General features: G+C 32.6%; 1 protein-coding gene across 4 annotated transcripts in view; it reads right to left on the minus strand.

Annotated features, from left to right (window-relative positions):
- Window positions 1-206: 206 nt before the first annotated feature.
- Window positions 207-20,626, minus strand: part of CALCRL (calcitonin receptor like receptor) — a 100,930-nt gene continuing 80,510 nt past the window's right edge. For 3 of the 4 annotated variants that reach the window (XM_036073833.2, XM_036073834.2, XM_078071080.1), the window contains 7 exons: window positions 18,244-18,370; window positions 15,098-15,251; window positions 13,556-13,616; window positions 13,406-13,472; window positions 8,768-8,986; window positions 8,573-8,614; window positions 207-3,358 (listed from right to left, as the gene is read on the minus strand). In XM_036073833.2, the coding sequence (XP_035929726.1) occupies window positions 3,143-3,358; window positions 8,573-8,614; window positions 8,768-8,986; window positions 13,406-13,472; window positions 13,556-13,616; window positions 15,098-15,251; window positions 18,244-18,370 (886 nt within the window). In that variant the 3' untranslated portion in view covers window positions 207-3,142. Of the gene's footprint in view, window positions 3,359-7,166; window positions 7,280-8,572; window positions 8,615-8,767; window positions 8,987-13,405; window positions 13,473-13,555; window positions 13,617-15,097; window positions 15,252-18,243; window positions 18,371-20,626 lie in introns of all 4 variants that reach the window. The other variant, XM_078071081.1, reaches the window with a different exon arrangement.

The raw sequence follows: 20,626 nt of genomic DNA on the forward strand, positions 1-20,626 counted from the left end.
TGGAGTTTTCTAGCTTGAAAAACAAATTCATAATCTTTTTTCAAATTCATAATTTTAAAAAAAATTGGTTTTGGGGATGTTTTACTGGTTTATTGAAGATTTTAAAGAGAGTAGTAGAGATAGAGTTATTGATTTTCAGTATTCCACTGACCACTGTAAACAATTATGTTTATAAATTATTCAGCACTTCAGTACATGAGTGAAAATCAACTTTAACTCACATCTTTAATATTTTCATACAACCAAAAAATAGAGATATACATTAAGTAGACATAACATGACTTATTTTAATTGATCAGAATATCTTGTTTATGACTTACAGGTAAAAGAAATGGTGGTTTCTCTTAGCCAATTAAAACCAAAAGAAAATTAAAATAAATTCACATTTAAAAAAATTATAAGCAATTAATTACAGCACTACACCTACCACTAATTCTATGTACACTGGATTACATTTGAGCAAACACCAAATTCCAGAATTGGTGTTTTACAAATAAATGCACTGGAAAATAACTTTAGAAAACTCAAAAAGGACAGATTAGAATTTTTTTTAATTAAAATGTAACTTTCACAAGTACTCACAGAAAAATAGCAGATCTCCATTTTGAAAGTTAGAAATTCCCCCAATTAGTTTTCAGTAGATACCAAAAAAGTTTCCTTTTAAAAACTATTGATTTTATCTTTTCTTCATAAGTAAGACATAAAGGAGACCTTAATTAACACTTCAGCTTTAGAGAAGTCTAATATTTAAAAACATTACTCATAAAAAAATATGGGTACAAAACTAACACTAAGTAATTATTGGATTCTTTCACCTGAAGATTGTGCAATAGATGATTCTTGGCCAGAAGGGAAATCTGATCTGAACTTAATATGATAAAAGCACAATAAAAAATAATGGAAAATTACAGTATAATTTTAATAGAATGCTCATGGAGAGTTTGACATTTTCTACTGTCATTTATGGTTGAGACTTGACAGTTTGTCTGGAGGAATGAAGAAATATGTGAATAGTGTCAAACAAAGGATTTGAATCTGTGTCTTTGAATAATAAGTAGCTAAAAAGTGAGTTTATTTAAAGGAATTTTTGTAAAATTTAAACAGTAGCAAATCCAGAACAGCCTGCATTCCTTCTTAAGATAGCTTGCTATAAAATCCATAAATTTGAAACTAACAGTAAAACCTTTGCATGTATACAGATAAACTATAAATCTATTGACCAGACTATTTAATATGTTAATTCTTACTAATTTAGATAATTTTCCTGGACAATTTCAAATGACTTCTGAACTCCCAATCTACTGACAGCTTAAGAAAGAAGCTATGATTACTAAGTCATTAGTTTAATCCATTTTAAACAAATTAACACACTAGGAAAACACGTACACATAGTGATTTCTCCTCCTCAAATTGACTTTTACTAATTGAAGGCATTTTCGTTTTTCAGAAATTTGAGTGGAAAATAACATTAGGGAAACTGAATCCCATTTAAGTGTCACTTTAATTCATTAGTAAGGCTTTCTTCCATCTTAATTGAATTACTCCCTAAACATTCTGACAATTCTTCTTCACTGATATATTCAAGTCTTTCACTGATTTTTAGTATTGCATTATCATAGTAGCTCTATTAAAGCATTTTATATGAGATATATATGTATATATATATAGTATTCTTCTAGTTTTTTTTTTAATAGTCTGGAACATTTCCAAAGCCATATATATTTATACAGTAAGAGTCAGAAAAGTAATATTTTTACTGGTGTAAAAACCATAAGAATGGCAGACTGACATTTATTACTGTAGGAATCCTTTAAAATTTCTGGATTAGAATGAAAGTTCATCGTCAAAATAAAAGGAGAAATATGTCAAACATACGTATTACTAAGTTATGAAAGAATCACCTAAGCTAATGTAATAAAACAGTGGCCTTGAGTTTTTTTTAATAAATATTTTATATCATTTCATAGATATTTCTGTTCTCTTGGTTCTCAAACAAACTTCTGATGCTGGCATCTGGTTGTCTTTAAAATATTTACCAAATATAGAATTCCAGACTCTATTTTATTATAAAATCAGCCCAGACACAGTATCAGATATTAACAAGCATACATTGTTACATTATGTATTTGTTTTTTAAAAAAACCTATCTAGATTATATGCATTTGATTTGAGACTATAAAATAGATAAGAGTATTTACAAGCTTATTTTCACAACAATTTTTTTTACAAACTTCCAAGAAAATAAGAAATCCTTCACTGATTTCCTTCATGTAAAATAATTGTGAATTTGTCTACACAGTAGAAACGGAAGGGCCAAAGTTTCTATTTACAGATACAGGGAAACTGATTCCCTCCCACTTGTGTAGTAAGATAGGAAAGTAGCTGACAAGGTGTGATATCAACCAAGATGTCTCCCTAATGATAGCAAAGTAGGATTGCATGTCCTACATACTGTTCATCAAATTTCAAAAACAGATATAATATTGGATATGACTATGATGTATCAGCCAAAGAGTAGACAATAGCAGTTCTGCTCAGTCACTTTTCTTGGAAAATAATTACTTCTTTATCCAGTCCATTTGAAAGGGTAAATACAAAAAGGGCTAGAAGATTTACTGGGTTAAAAAAAAAAAAAATCAACTGCACCAATGAATATGGGATAAAAATTTTAAAAACAAACAAATGAAAAGCTAATTTTCCCTCTGAGTCTGGAGGTCTTACCTAGCTCTCTTTAGTCAGTAAGAGTAGAATTGTGCCCAGTGTGTATATGAACTTTTACAGTCTTACTCATTTGTGAATTCATGCAGTGGTGTCCTAGAGCTGGTACATGCCAGCCTGTAAGAGTTGATTGTACTGACACTTTCCCAATTTCACATTCAGCAATGTCAAATTGGTAGCCTAAAATCAGCCATGGTGGGAATACACCGCAGAAACTGGAAAACATTACAAATCAGTGTTTTTTTTTTCTCCCAAAGAGCTAGTTATTAAACATTTAACAACACACTACTGAATTGATGTGAAGGTTTTCTTTGTGGCATTCAAGAAATTCATTGAATATTGAAGTCTTCTGGTTGTAAAGCCATAGATCAAAGTCCTTTAGTTAGGAGTGGCACAAAATAGTTAAGCAGTACTCCCTCAATTATCAATCATATAACTTTTCTGGTTTTAAGACAACATTTTCAATATCATGGATGCTTTTTCCATTTAAGTGTTCACTAGGACAGTCATGACTATAACCTGTACCATCGCTGATTGTTGACACTGTGTAAGATGCGCTTCGAAGGGCATCTGTATGGGAAAAGCTGTTTCCAAATTGGATTTTATATTGATTCCAATTTCTTTTTAGAATTGCTTGAACCTGTCAATCAAAAAGAAACAGAAAGGACAAGAACAATTCATTATCTGAAATAAAGATATTGTATTTAAAAGTACAATAAAATAATTTATGTAAAACTTAAAAAAAAGCATTGATGTTAATTAGTGAATAATACTGCTTTATTTTCTTAAAAGAATTAAATTGGGAACATTAAGAAATTTATATTTAGGAAATTCATTGCATTACTCTTTACTCTTAGATCCCATTAATATTTTATGCCTTATCTTTGAAGCTTTAATAATGCATATGAATGTATTATTGTCAAATAAGTAGTTAACCCAGACCCCCATTTGCAAGCTTGCATGTGTAACATTTAGTTTTATATCAGTATCTTAATAATAGAATGAGAAGACAATTAGTGAGAGTACAAAAGGAGAGAGAAAAGAGGTAAAAGAAAAAGAAGTTAGGGATACAAGGACTATAAATATTCATCATCATCATTAACAGCAGCAACTACTTTTTACTGAGTGATTATCATGTGCCAGGTATTGTGCTACATTCTGGAAAAAAGTTAGGGTTTTTGTCCTCCTGAACCTTACTACCCAGAGGGAAGAAAGTGTTGAACAGGTAATTACAAATGGGATAAGCCTGTGAAAAAGTTTAGGGATGTCACCACTCCACTTCTTTGTGTTTGGATCCCCCTCTGACTGGGTGAATTTGATATTTAATGACTTCCTTCTTCTCTAGGGCTAGAGATCAGGACCGGTAGGCCATATATAGTGACTTTGGTTTTAACTGAACATGAGACACTAAGGGGATTTTATTCATATTGATTCAGTAAGTGGAAATGAGAATATTCAAATACATCTCCCACTTGGTAACCTGGATATTTCCAGGTGTCTGATGATTGGGCAGACCAGTGTGGGGCTATCTCCTACTTTACGAGTGTATTAGCCACATGCCTGTGACATAAGTTAGGTCTGTCCAAGACATGTCTAGCTTTGAATTGTCTTCCCCAAGCTCTCAACTGCTCTTTGACATTTTGATTGCTTCCTCAGGGGCAATCTGAGCATCACTAAAAGCAATTTTCCAATAATCCATGTACTAGAAATATACTCATGCAATAATTGTCTACCTTGCTACTAATTATATAGAATTCCTCAACTCTTCATTCACTGTATTCATGTGTAAAAATTAATATTAAATATTAAATATAAATATTAAAATAGGGCTGGTTTATTTAAGTCTACATTCTTTTGTCTAATAGATCTAGAAAACTTCTCCAAATTATGAACAATCTATTACTAATAGGTATTCCCAGGAGCTCTTTTAATGAGAGGACTCTGTGGGATACTTCAAAGTCCTTTTAGAGTCTCCTGTACTCTGTCACTTAAAATGAACACAAAGTTTTACTGTCTCACTTTATATTTTAACATGTAGAAAAATGGAAGACACAAATACAAAGTCAATGGGTTTCTTTAGTTAGAATTCAAAATGAGTTATTAGAATTTCAAGTATTAATTATGTAATTAGAAATGCAATAAATGTGTTTTAAATGTATTTTTATGAAATTCAGAACTTCAGGACTTTCAAGTTTATATATATATATACACACACATATATATAAACTGTATCTGAAGGGAATAATTTATATTCTTTTAAATTTTCTTTGAAATAAAAGCATTTATAGGACAATAAATACATTTATCTTGCAAAAAAGTATATACTACTGCTTCCCTCTTGATTTAGTAATGTCTTTCTTAATTCTCCAAATAGCATGTTTAAATTAAAGTAATTTAAAATAATGTCTGCATATGTAATATCTTCATGAGCATAAGCAAATAACAAATGGAATGGCTTTAGAGTGTGCTTTTTAAATAAATATTCAAAGATTTACAACAAAAATGACTTTTGGCCAATTATCTAGATATTTCTGATGGGAATTGTTTTTGATCCTGATTTTCTGCTAAATTCATTTCTCTTCACTTTGTTACTAAATGATGGACTGACTGAATACATTTACTATATAGTTTCTGTTTGAAAGAAAATAGAATGTAACTTTATACAAAAGATTCTACATAAATGTTGGGAAGCAGATGACAAGAAGTATCTTAGCTGTGAATGTAATAATTATGTTCTTGAAAATGAAAGCTTAAATTCAATTCCAACAGTCAAAATGACTTTTGAAATATCTGACTGCTCTTGAAATATCTGCTTTGATTACAATCATCACCCTATTTCTTCCTTACAACCAAATCATCAGAAAAACCATGGAAGTTCAATTTCCTGAACTATGGGGACTTACTGAAGTTAAAAATGAACCTAATTAAAGATCCATTGGCCTTGTAGGCATCTGTTTGTTTATATTATTCTCTATAAGGATTTGTTTTTCATCTGCTTCCTCTAATACATATCATACTGTTCAACAGAACATTAAAGTGGCCACTCTTAATACACCTTTAATGAGAAAACTGTAATGGGGAAAGATAACAAGGAAAATTGCAATTGGAAGGGAAGATAGCCTGATGTTATTAAAGATATGAAAATGTAAATGTTATACAAATAGTAAGGCCAACTGTTTTTACAATGTAACATTACAACTTTATATGCCCATTAGCACTTGATAAGGAATCAATTCTATATTCCTTAACCTAAATTAGTTAAAAAATAGTTAATAGAGCTTCATATAAAAATGCTACCTAGTTCTCATTATAAAATATAGGTTTGGTTATTCTCAATAAATCTTTTTGTTCGCTTTATAAAAGTATCTCTCTCAAGTGTTGTTAGATTTACCCCTGAGGCTAGGGAGGGCACTTCTAATAACTAAATCTCTAGTTTATGCTAACAGTCCATATTTGGCTGAGTGGGCTAGAGATGAGATGAATGTGTCCTGAGCACTTGTCATGCCACAATTATTTAACTAGTGAGAAATGCAAATAGGAATATTTTGGCTTAAAAAATAAACAAAATGTGAGAGTAAAAAAAAAAAAAAAGTAGAGACTATGCTAAAGGGAAGCTACTTGACCTCCTGTGGAAAGCAAGAAGGGAACGTAAGCCTGAGAAAATGATTTTAAGAACTACATGACATAGTTGGAACCACACAAAATGAATCTGGCAGTTGTGCCTTCATGTTATGAGAGTGGGAAAAACTAAGAGGCAAAGAGACAAAAAAGGAGGGATTATAGTATTTCTTAAGATGAGAAATGAGTCATCCACAAATAGGGATTGTATCTTGAGAGATGAAGAAAAGGGGACACATATTGGAGATGTTGTAAAGAACCAAAGGATTTGGCAACAACTAGGCTCAAAAGATTTTGTATTATTGTAATTTTTTACTGCCCAAATTTTCTCAATTTTAGGACATGGCAGAAGATCAAGGTCTGGGTCTCTTTTGGTTACACAGAGAGTGCAATCGGAGTATTAGGCATTAGTTTAGATATTCCCTGGGCAACCCTTCCAAATAAAAAGTCCAATTTGAGATTGACTCCAGTATGACTAATGCTCCCATTTGTGCATGTATTTTTGAAAATGAACGAGTTGACAGATCTAGTAAGGAATCTGTAATGTACTGGTAATCTACTAAGGGTGGGGCATGGTGCTAAAAGCTTTAGATTCCTAGCTTACACTAATCTTTGTGAGACTTGTGTAAGGAACTTGCTTTTATTTCCTTTTAATAAAAGTAGACACTGAGACTCTAGGAGGCTCAGAATATTGCCCGAAGTATTACATCCAGGAACAAAGTGGCATCTTTGGGGTAAAAACACATTGCTGTATCTGTGCTTTTATTCTACATTGCTTCCTATCACAAAATATTTTACTAGTGATTATGATTAATACATTTAGAAATTACCTTTTATTAAAATGAAATCTGTTTCTGCAAGTGGAGAGGTATATTGTTCATATTGTATGCCTGTTCTTTGGCATGTTGTCCATTTCTCTCTCATCTATTTTAATTGTAAAATCCTATATAGGCAGCAAATAGGATTGTCTAATTCAGCTCATGCAATCATAAATTTATAGAAGTACATAATAAATGCTATTTGGATTTTATTATCAAAACAAATGATTTATCTATTCTTCCTCATTGCATTTTACATCTGTACTTCTCATTGACTTCAGAAAAAGTCACTGTCGTCCACTGTATAACAGAAAAATCATGGAAGCACCACTTAAAGATACGAAATATAGCCTACTATGTTTGACAGTTCTACACTCCATTATAAATAATAAATAAATGAAATAAAAATTTTAAAAAATCAATTTAATAAAATCAAACCTGAAATTTCATCATGTGCTAAGAGAAAGAAGGAAACGATTATTAAGCAAAGGAGAGCAATATTTTATAGTTTTTCATGACATGTACATGATTTCCAATGTTGACTTATTTTTTAGGAATAGTTCTCATAATGTTACACCTACTGGTCCGTATGTTTCCCACCTGAAGCTTTGTGATAAGCTTCACAGTTACCAAGTATTTGAGTCTCACTCAGTTGCTGTCTGGATTTCTAAACTTTGTTGAATTTTACAAAATCCTCCAAAAGGTTAAAATTTGTCAAATAGATTAAAAACAGATAAAGAGCTAAATCCGTATAGCTCAAACCACTGAGCTATAACACTATTCATATGCATAAGAACCTTGGTACCAGTTTCTAAAACACCTGAAGCTTTCTTATTCGGAAAGCCTTGGATAAAAATCTTGAAATATCCAAGAGCACATTGCCATGTTACAAATTACAGCATTCTGTTCTCCTCAGTTTTCTAACTTACTGCATGCCCTCCCTGTATAACTGAGAGTTTAATTCTTTAAAATCTTTTTGTAACCACCATAAAACTGTTTTTCAAACCACATTGTGAGCCAGGCAAAACAAAAAACAGAGAAAGGGGGAAAATGAAAATGAGTCAATTCTATTTCCTATTAGAGTGTATGTTTTATGAGGTTAAGGATTCCTAGCATTGTACCTATGACAAAGGCCAGACTTACTAGGATTAGTGCAAAAGGTAGGTCAAAGGCTACATGACTAAAAGTCACTGATGGACTATTTTAAAGTGAGGCTGGATTTGCCCTACTCTTGAACTCCAGTATGACCCAAGCTTTTGGGAAGAAGAGTTGCATCCATGAAAAGAGATTCGTTTTTTTCCTGATCAAAATGGAATTTGAAGTAGTTGTTCCTAGGGAATGTATAATTGTCTTTATTTTTAAGAAAAAGATATATTGCAAATATGAAATGATAAAAGGAATAAAAATAATCACCATACCTCTCCATTAAAGAAACAGAAAATTGTAGAAACCAAAAGACCCTGTAAAAGAAAAACAGAATTTTCTGATTCCAAATGGAAAAGATACATTATTTGTAACCAACTTGCGACATACATAGTCAAAACTAAACCAAAGCTATATGCAATTTAATACCAAACTTCACAAGGTGCCTTCCTGATTCAAGAACACCATACCTGATAGTGCATAAGGATGTGCATAATGTAGTCATATATCTCCTCTGCAATCCTTCCTTCAGGTCGCCACGGAATCAGCACAAATTCAATGCCAAGTAATGGCACCAGGATAAGTGTAGCTCTCACAGCTTTCATGTAGAGATTGGATTCTGCTTGGTGAGTAACTTTTAACTTGGTAATGAGAACACGTACAATATTTAATAGAAAAAAAAGATTCACCTAAAAAAATAAAATGGCATATTGAAAACTGTTTAATATTTAATATTAAGAAGCATTACTGAATATTAAGAAGCATTACAAATCTTTGATTTTATAAGTCATAGATAATTTTTAATGTACAAGAATATGTTCTACTGCAGAGAATATATGCCTAATATATTAATTTGTATTTCTAGAGTTGTGATTTATTAATTTAACAAGCGCATCAATGTTAGTGGACTTAGTTTTAGAAAAATAGAATTATGGTGGAATTATTGTGGAACACATTCAGTTAAGGAATATCTGAATGTTTTTCTCAGCTCATTTTCTTATGCAGTTTTTTTGAATTTTGCGATGGTCCAAAAACAAAGTCTTTTGAACATTTTCAGCTCAAACAAAGGAAAGAATTGTTTATAACAAATGCTAATTTTTTTAAGTGTCTCCTCTTTATCACTGTCCATACTAGTACTTTCCAAATACATATTATACCATAATAACCATTTTCATCTTTTTGGTTTCTCTTTCCTGTGTTTCCTTTTCTAACAGTAATCCTCACAACTCCTGAGATAGTACTGTAAGCTTCTTTATCATTCTAAGGAAGCTGATCACACACTAAAACCAGCTGATGTTCAACCTAGATCACCCTAGAGTTAAAACAATTTTGGCATCCCACAGGGCCGTCTGTTAATTACTTTCTGTAATTACATATTTACTGTGTGTTAAAAACTTTTCCCAAGAGAAATCATTCTTTTTGAAAGGGAGCTATAAAACTTCAAAAATTTAGTGTGGATAAGTAAGTCACTCAGGAAACAGAGTTCTGCTTTAATATATCTCTCTCGCTCTCTCTCTCACTTTGAATACCACTTTCTTATCTTCATCCAAGTCGATATCTTTTGTGCTTGTCTATTTTTTCTGTGCCCATATTTTGCGCCTTCCATAAGATTATGGATATTAACTCCAGAAGAGCCCCTTAGGGCTCTTATGTCATTACACTATATTCTCTTTACTTTTTCTTCACCCTGACTTCTAGCATCTGTGCTTTAATAATCTAAAGCTTTTAAACTACATCCTGATAAGTAATTTATATCTGCTTACCTTAATAAATTGGAATAATAATGATAGCCCCTCATTTAATATAGAAAACAATGAACAAATAACATACATATGCTGATTTAAGACATGTGTTATGAAAATAACTGGGCATAAAAATAGGCCACTACTATTCTTAGAGAATCTAATGGGACATATGCTCCGAAGTTCACCACAATACCGATGGAAACACATCTATGAAAAGTAACATGGTTACAGACACAGGAATGTCTCTGCTAAAGACAAAAGCAGAATAAGCCATTTCAACAGGTGTAAGAATGAAACATGACAAATCAACACATCAGCTGTTTTTCCACCCATCCTATTATGTTCCCTTCCTAAGCACTCATGGCTATTGTAAAGTTTTGGCTAAATGGAAATTACTACCAGCCCATGAAAGAAAATATAATAATGCCCTTTTATCTGCTTATAAATTTAGAATATAAAATATTTTATAATCCTTACATGCAAAAATCGTAAATTATAAAATCAGTAGAAATGTTGCAATTTAGATGCTCATTATATGAAAATCTCTAAATGCAAAGTGCTTTTCCAAAATGGCAAATCTGATTTAAAATGTGAAACTAGAAACTAGAAAGTCATCCTACTTTATTTTCTGCAAATACTTCCATTTATTTTGAATAGGAATTGAATAAGAATTTTAAATTTCAGATGACCTATATCTGAATCTCATCTATCTTTGAGCAAAACTAGTTAAGGGGAAGAAAAGAAATCTGTTTTTATTCCAATACTCATAAAGATCATGTAACTGGTAGGCACAACAGGACATTTTCATATCATGATCCCACACTCGGGTCATGAAAGGAAGCAGTGTACCTCAGCACAGTGAGGGCAGGAGGATTCCTAGAAGCCATTCCCAGACTAGAACAGCCCGCAATCACTTAACTATACACTGAACTGACTTAAAAATCTCTCACTAAACACAAATTAAATGTATCCTCTCTCAACTTCCCTTTGGCAAGATCTCAAAAGTGCTGTAGCCACTCAAATACCATCCTGCTCAAGAGGAAATGTGACAGGGGAAGTCTGAGTGGAAATAAACTGATTGAGGTTGAAATATTTTATTTATAAAAGTTGTACTTAAGCATGTGACCATATAAACAATTGCTAAGGCCCCTCCCAAGACCTTGGAATCGGCCAGAACCAGTGAGGAGCCCTAGAACTCAAACAAAGACAGAACAATTTATCGTGTTAGAAAAATAGGCTCCTGCTCTTTTTTCAGCCAAGAAAATGGAAAATGTTTTAGGCAAATAATGTGGATTTTCACTTTCTTTCTTTTAGAGTAGCTTTATGGGTTATATTTCTATGTGATATTCTACCCTTAACTGCACCATCTACTCTTCCCTCCCAAAATTGACGTGGAGGGGCTTTTCAAGGATTGTGTTAGTTGCAATTACATTTTTTATTTGCTAGGTGCTTTTACTTAATTTCCTGAACCTCTCTGATTTAAGCATTTGAATTATCCCTCTGAAGAATCAGTCAGATCTCTTGTAATAAAATTTTGCCTTATATTTGTTCTGTAAGCTCCTAGGTGGCCCAAAAAACATATCTTATTTCTTTGAACACTCCTCAGAACAAAATCATGGTATCATGTAGAAATTACAAGAAAGTTTTTAGAGCGTTTTTTGGGAGAGCTTATTGTATTCTAGGCACTGTGCTGACAAGATGCATCTCATTTAATCCTTGCAATACCTTATGAGGTATCTATTATTATTCCCTAATCACAGAAGAGACAACAAAAGTACTGAGAGGTTAAATACAACAAAACAAAACACCCCCCCGGAAAAACAGAACTTGCCCTGATACACACAGCCAGATGTGGTAGAACTAGATTTCAATGTTGGCTCTAAGATTACAAAGCTAGGACATCTCAAGGTGTAACTTAAGTCCGGTGTATCACGCATGACCCTAGTACGTGCAGGGCAGAAAGGAAGGAAATGCTTCTGCCTATGAAATTCTCACTAGAGTCTACATTAAGCTATATTAAACTTTCCATAATCGCTGTAATAACTTCCATGGGTTAATTTTTGAGCTTATGTGGTCAGGCACAAATCAGAAGTTTGACACTTGCTACATGCTTTATACATGCCAGGTTAAGTCCTTTATAGGTGTTAACTCATTGGACTCCTTGTTTAAAAGATTAAAAATCACTATTATTATATTCTTTATCTTACCAATGAGGCACTTGAAATGTAGAGTGATTAGTTTAATTGCCTAAGGTCATACAGCAAGTAAAAGGTGGAAGAAGTGTTCAAGCCCAGGCCTTCAGCCTCCAGAAGTTTCTCTTAATTGTGACATGCTTTTGAGAATGGCTCAAACAATATTCTAACATGATCGTATGCTAAACTGCAATTAGCAAATATAGTAAAATAATAGAAGAATCCTTGTCTAAAAAAAGAATTTGAAAACAAGGATTAGGAAGCTCTGAATTTTGACCGAGAAACGTAGCCCCCTTTATCTTTTTCTGTATAATTGAATATCACCTGTAATTATAATCTCAGACATTAATCGCATTCTAGTGTCTAATGCTCTATGAAAACAACCCTGTTAATGTGGATGAATTTATTTCCCCATTGAAACAATGTAATAAAAGCACTGAATGTGACTTCTGTTTCCCTGTAACCACACTTAAAAATGTCCAATTGGTGTATTTGTGTTAAGTGATGATCCTTATGACAGTAAAACAACAGTTTAACCAATACTCTCTTTTTCCAAATTAAAGTCTTTTCTTTATTGGAATATTACTCTTATTACCAACATAGGTGTGTAGTTTTCCCCATTTGCCGTTCCCTCTCACTAGATCTATCCTCTGCTCTTCTCTGTTCTGCTCTGCGTCCCAGGAAACTCTGAGGCACCTTGAAGGACTGCATCCTTGCCCAGGCTTCTTGCTCTCTGCCGTTTGCTGCATTTGGCCAAAAGGAAGAACCAAGTAATCAGGGCATAGGAAGAGAGAAGTTTGAGTATTTCTTCCTCATTCTTCTTCCCTGCCAGGCTGTGGTTTGGGCAGTGGCTGTGTTCCTCTACTCAGGGCCATGCCTCCCAGCACTGGCCCAAATCCTGAAACACTGTTCTGTCCCCTCTTTAGGTCTAAAGCCATTAACAGTTTCCCGCTGCAGGTTCCTGGTGCCTGGCCATTCCTTATGAATTAGCTCCTTTTCTCTTCCTGCAAATACCTCAAATTAACACCTTTATTAAACTCTCTTCAGTTAAACACTGTGAACATGTCATTTATGTACACCAGGATCCTGAAAGATACCATAGGCCGGATGATTCAGGAAATAAAGTTGAAATATGAACAATGATGAAACAAGGAAAATTTTCATTACGTACCAGTAAAGCAGCACAAATTGGACCATGGATAATGTAGAGGAGATGGGTATCAGAACTGATCCAGCAGCTTGGGGAAAAAAACAGCAAAATTATGTTGGATATTTTCATTTATGTAGTTCCAATAGAAATCAGAAAGAGAGATGATCTTACTTGTCATTGTAATATAAGCTTCTTGCCACAGCATGTATACAAGCAGGGATCAGTGGAAATCCTGCAAATATCAAACAAAAAGAAAATTAACAGGCAACTTTCTCTGTAGATGGAATTCCTAAAATGTGGTCATAAAATATGAAACTCAGAGGTACCCTGGGAGCAAAAATAACTGGTCACTATATGTTTAATGAGTAAATATTTTCTGTATAGTCAAGCAATAAATATGGTAAATATTAGGTATTTATATGTCCAGGTTTGTGTGTCTGTGTGAAGTCATTTTGAATCAGTGGACTTCAGAGCCTAAGTCCATAAATGTGCTGCCTAAGCCCCAAGGCTTAGAAGAATTCATATATATTTTCTATGATATGGAATCAGCCAATATTTATTTAGTAGGATGTGGGAAGAAGTTGAGACTGATCAAGTGAAGAAAAAGAGAGGAAGAGAGAGATGGTTTATATATTAGATATTTTGCATGTTTTTAGCATTCTAAATGAGATCTTTCCAACGTGAAATGAAGACATGTTTTATAAAGGTAACCTATACTAAATATACTGAATATACTAAAGAGTGTGTGTGTATGTGTGTGTGTGTGTGTACATACCTTTATATATCTGTATCTATTGTCTGACTAGATAGATAGGTAGATTGATATATGATAGATAAGTATAATTTCGGTTATGTTTCTAGAAACTAGTCCAATTGAACTCATTTTCAGAATTTTATATTTTGAATTATTCTAGTTGTTTTTAAAAATACACTAGAGGCACAAATCAAGAAACAGACTCTTAGTTACAGAGAACAAACTGATGATGACTAGAGGGGGAGGTGGATGGGGGATGGGTGAAATAGGTGATGGGGACTAAGGAGTGCAGTGCTGTGATGAGCACAGGGTGGTGTACGGAAGTGCTGAATTACTATATTGTACACCTGAAACTAATATAATACTGTATGTTAACTAACTGGAATTAAAATTAAAACTGAAAAAAACAGAAAAAAAGAAAAGGAAATATGCTAGAAGTGTATCATTATTTGCACTGTGAATAATACCATGTCAGGAGATTGTGTGGAAAAAAATAGATCTTTTGTGTGCCTTTATTCAATTACTGGCCCCTCTATTCTTAAGATAAAATGATATTTTTTTAAAAACAAACTTTTTTTGAGTGGAATTTCAAAGCTGGCTAAGCCCAATGCCCTCATTTTGCACAAAGGAAAAGGAGATTCGAACAATATGAAGACTAGTTCCCTAATTCATGATTCTAATTCTGTCGTGTTAACCACTGCATACTTAGCCAAGATACACACTGAAATATTAAATAGAAAAAAACCCAACCACATTGTATTATTGACCTGTGACTACTGAAAACCATGAGTCAGTGGTTCTTGTTTAAATATTTCAATTTACAGCAATAAGCAAAGGTTGATCACCTGCTGTTGTTTGAGAATGATTAATAGTAAGTATATTTTTATTACAAAGGAGCTCTGCATCCTCTAAGAGCTTTCCTAAAAGGTGAGTCAGCAGACACGTGTAATGGCACTTACCCCAGCCAAGAAAATAATACCATATCAAATGTTGCTTTTCCGCAAACACAGCCACCACAATGAGTGTGTGTAGGTAAATGCCTTCACAAAGCATCCAAAAGTAGTTACAGCCCATCAGGTAAAGATGAATGAACTGAGACACTTTACAACTAACCTGTGAGAAAAAAAAAGAAAGTCATCAATATTTAGTTGTTTATGAATTCAATAGTCTAGTTTAGGTTAGTTATATAGAGACCTGGAATTTTCTCTCCTCTACACAAAATCTTATATACTGATGATTCAGATTTGTAAAATGCCAGTCTTCATCCTGATCTAATGGTGCCTATAAAGTTTTTAAGCACTGACTCTAAAGATTTATAATGGTATACCTTCCAGGAAATGTGTAAATTCCAAATTTATTACAGTTAGTGGATGTGTTTTTTCCAGATACATTTTTTCATGAAAAGTGGCCAAAATTGAAAGTCTTGCATATTACTGCTACCAATGCAATTACTTAGTAAATAATAATCTAATGGGCCCATATTTTATATGGGGTTGAGGATTTCATGTAAGTAAAAAGAAGAAAAAGTTATGGTTTCCTTCCTCTTTTTCTGAGATCCCCACTTTCTCTTCTCTATTCTTAAAGAGATCAGAAAAGGAAGGTTCAAATACAGGGTAAAGTAAACATGAAGGAGTAAGAGATATATTTTGCTCCCTTAGAAAGGAGAATAAATTTAAAACTCTCCCAGAAATATATGGCCATTTACTCTCCACAGCTCCCAATTTCTAGTCTGGTCAATAAATATTTAGTGGCAATTATCATTATTTTTGAAATAAATTTTTTTTCACTAAAAAGAAAATTGGAAGGGAGATACACTAGAAAATAGATATTGGGGTTCTCATAGAACAGTAATGATGACATGTGCATATTAGTTAGCTTAAAATATTTTCAATATGTTATTTTATTTAATCTTTAATTCTGTGTGACATAATTTATCACTAGTCACATATTTTACAGATAGAAAACTGAGTACTGGAGAAGTTAAGTAATTTGCTAATATTCATACAACATCAATCTAAGCTATACCCTGAACACAAGTCTTGTAATTCCAATTTTGTTTTCATGATTATACACAATGCCTTCTGCCCGTAGGACATTTATAAAACCTATTCTTCCATTAAATACATTGGCAGAATGCATAACATTAAACTTTAAAATAAAGTATCTTGATGTCAAACATCACGTTATATTAACAAAGTCTTCTCAAGGGTAAAGTGAGTTAGTTAACTATATTTATATAGAAATAACAGACTTCAGCTTCAAATTTTTATCTGGTATAGTTTTTAGACGTGCATATCCAATTGGACTTCTTACTCCTGATTTCACTTAAAAAACTCATCTATAAGCCACTATGATAAAAAGAACTTAAAACATGCTTCAGGAAAGCATTTTTATGAAGGGCATTGCTGATATAAACAAACAATAAATTTTCCAAGAATATATTAAAAATATATTACAGCCTGCAATTTGTACATTAAACACAATATCCTTATATCTAAATGTAAGCTTTAGAATCTCTTGCTCTGTAGCTTCATGATGAAACTTCTCATCTCTTTGCTCTAGAGAAAGTCACTCTAAAGTGGTAGGCCATTGGCCAGTTTTTTTATGTTGCTAAATCTATCCCAGTGTGTTTCCTCACCTAGTGACATTAGAGTGGAACATACACAAGATTAAGCAATCCGGATACACATGTGCAAACAATGCAGGGAATTTTAGGATTTTGGAAATTACCCTAAAACACACACGTAAAACACATAGGAGAGTGTTGTTTATTGGCCCACTGAGTGAAAATTCCTTCCCTTCCGTGATTTCTACTGAAATCTAGTTACTAATCTATCTAGTTACTACTAGATAACTTAATCTTTAAAAAACCACTTTATGTACACCATATATATATATATATATACCCCTCCACAAATCCATATCCAAAACTGTAGTATGGATACTATAAACATTATGAAAGCAGATAATTTTAAATACTTGAAAATATGCTTTTATTTATGCAGATACTTTAAATATAGCTCACATATGCATATAATTTGCATAAAATATATACACTTATATAAGTAAATTTTAGTTTGTGTTTTAAAATATGGCTTTTATATTATGACAGTCTCTGCGCTTATTTTTATGTAGCTTTTGATACTCATCCTAAAAATTGTGCTTCCAGAAACAGACCCCAAAATACAGAGAACAAACTATGTATGGTTACCAGGGATGGAGGGTAGAGGAGCGAGAGATGGGCAAATTGGGTAAAGGGGAGTGGGAGATACAGACTTCCAGTTATGGAATGAATAAGTCATGGGAATGAAAGGTACAGCATAAGAAAATATAGTCAATGGTATTATAATAGGGATGTATGGTGATGGATAGTAGCTACACTCGTGGTAAGCATAGCATATAGAGTTGTCGAATCACTATGTTGTACATCTGAAACTAATGTAACATTTTGTGTCACCTACACTTCAGTAAAAAAAACTTAAAAGAGAAACAAATTGTGCTTCCAAAGGGATTATAAGGAAACAACTTATAAATATTTGCTGAGATACTGAGGACCTGGTAGAGTCCTTTAAAAAAAAAAAAGTCTCATGTTAAGAAACTTTAACATTACATAGGGGATGTACAATTCATTTTCCCCGGTTTAATTAACTATTTAAAGTCACCTGATCCCAAATATATAATTTAATTAAAATTTTTCTGTTTTCATGCCTTGTGTTTCTAACTACATCTGTAGTTAGTTGCTTTGATTGATTTTTTAAATTTGATTGAGTAAATGTCACATGGTCATAAACCCTTAAGTCCCACCAGCAGGAGGACTCTAGCCATAAAATGAGGTGAAGATATGTATAACATATATAAATAATTGAAGCAAAGACATGTATTCCTCCTTTATAACTTGGGAAAGATTGAGATGTATTTACCTTTATAGATTGGAATATAGATACATATACTCTCTAGATGCCAGACCTTAAAATATATATATGAGTATTTATACACATTTACATATATCAGGACCCCCCACCCCCTACCTCCCACCACCACCTTTCACTCACATTTCTTTCCCTCTAACCTCTTGAACCTAAGGGCACAACCTCATTTTACTTACAGGATTTGTGGCCACTAAAGCCTGGTTGTTGGCCACTGCAGTGAGATGAATGATTGTTACAATAGAGTTACAAACAAAAGAGAAAAATAGATTTTTGTGCAAGGTAATCCTTTGGCAACTTAGGCTCCTAAAAGGCAAGAGAAACCAAATATTTTATTTTTATTAATAATCATTCAAATAAGATACATTCACAATTCATAATAGCTGCTTCAAATCTGGAAGAATTATTTTTTCTCCCCAAGATTGACTCATGATAAAATCTTAATTAGGGAAAACCTATAATTCCTTAAAAGAGAGCAAGTGAGTTGCTTCAGGACAGGTAGACATTCGTAGGAATAGAAATTTGCCCATACAAGGCTTCTAAATAAATTTCTTCTGTGAATGTCTCAACATGAGTAATATTTTAATTTATTTTGAAAATGTAGAAACTGAGATTCAGTGAAGTTAATTGATCAAAAAATCCTACAGCTAATTAATTTTGAAAACTTTAGATTTGTCTGTCAGAATCTTACACAGATAATGCTCTTTTCATTATACCACAAAGGTTGTTCTGTTTATATAGCCTGTTTATGATTGTCTATGGTTGTTCTATTTATAGAGCCTCTGTGTGGTAGTGATTATGCAGACCAACCATGAGAAAGATAACATTGTATTCAGAATAGATAAATTTATAAAAATATAGACTTAGCAACCAATGATGTTTGTTTGTTCAGCTTTACTGAATTTTCTTTCTAATTGGCCCAGCCATATGTAAGGTATAAAAATATTACCACTTGTGACTGGAGGTCCTCCTATATAAAACAAAATTAAAGAACTGGCTCATATAGAAATAATTATATATTTTTTATATAAATATATATTATATATAATATATATTCATATAGAAATAAATTTTAGGAAAAGTCATTATTAATGACAAGTAACGCCATTCCTCGGATTGAATCCACATCTACTCTACCAGATTGTCTGCATATGACTCTATGCTCAAAGACCAACTCAAGTTCTACCTCTTTCATGAAGCATTTATTTGAACACTTATGGGCAAAGTTTTAAACTAATAGAAAGGAATCCATTTCAAACTGAATACTTAATATCAAAACAAAACACGTATGTAGGGAGACAGGAATGATTTCATTACAGAGACTTAAAAGTTCATTTTGTATTTTTACAAAATTATGCAATTAATATGGGTAACCTAGATAACCCACCCTATTTAACACAAACTAATGACTTCTACTTTGGGAACTTCAAGGAGATTTTAACTTAATTTTATCACTGTATCACCTTATCCTAAATAAACCATGTGCCCAAGATATTATAGTTAGGCTGGGATGCCAAGGTTTTCTATATTTAAAAATGCAAAGTTTAAGCTATATTGTCTCTGAAATTTCTTCCAGCTATAGATCTGTGATTTTATATATAGCTTTAGTATTTTAAAGGGTCTAGAAGTGAATTCAGTCCAAACCAGTATTTACTGATTTTTCAATACATGCCTTCCACAGAAGTGGGTGCTATGAGGGAAACGATGAAAGACTTCATGACTGAGATGGCTCTGGGGCAATCAACTGAGCATAAGACAGTCGTATACGACAAGTATGTGAAGTGCAGCTGGAGTCCTTCAAAATAGGAACAGCTCTGAGAGCTGCTCATATTTTCGTATTAGAGAGTCTTTGATTTGACTTTGCAGTGTATGAGAGGTGTGAGAGGCAGGGATCAAACAAAGTTAATGAATGTGAGAAGAGGTTCAGTAAAGAATATTCTTTTCAGATCATTTGTATCATGAATGGTTTGTTTTTTTATAATTGGTCACTCTTCACATTATGAACATATAAAATTCGTCTATGTGGTCTTAGTTTTAAATGCCTTCCTTGAGCTTACTCTGTGTCTGTGGAGTGCCAACTATTGTCTAGGGGAAAACTGCCAACCCATGCAAATATGTACTTTTTTCATAACAGTATTTGAATAACTCAGCTACCACCATGGGAAAAATAAAATAAAAAATGTTTTCCTTAGCTGGGATATTTTGCCCTTTTCTGCTGAACACACTTATATTTAGGTTCATTGGTTAAGACATAATATATAAACAATAATATTTCATAGTTTTAAAATTATGACCAAAACACTGGGAGAGTTTGCTCAAACAGCAAATAAGAAATGTTTGTAAAGAGTAAATTGGAATGAAGGAAAACAAACACTGAATAAGGCTTTTAAAAATAGCAATTCATGATAGAAGAGCCTAAAGATGAGCTAAGGAATGCAAAATGAGTAGCATTTATATTATGACTATTGGTGTTTGTAATATTCACATGTGCAAAGATTAAAAATAAGTAAAATGAAATGCTAACTGTAGTTAGTTGAAAACAATTTTAATTTTCTTTGTGTG

Source organism: Halichoerus grypus, chromosome 4, assembly GCF_964656455.1.
Source record: "Halichoerus grypus chromosome 4, mHalGry1.hap1.1, whole genome shotgun sequence".
NCBI classification, from domain to species: domain Eukaryota; kingdom Metazoa; phylum Chordata; class Mammalia; order Carnivora; family Phocidae; genus Halichoerus; species Halichoerus grypus.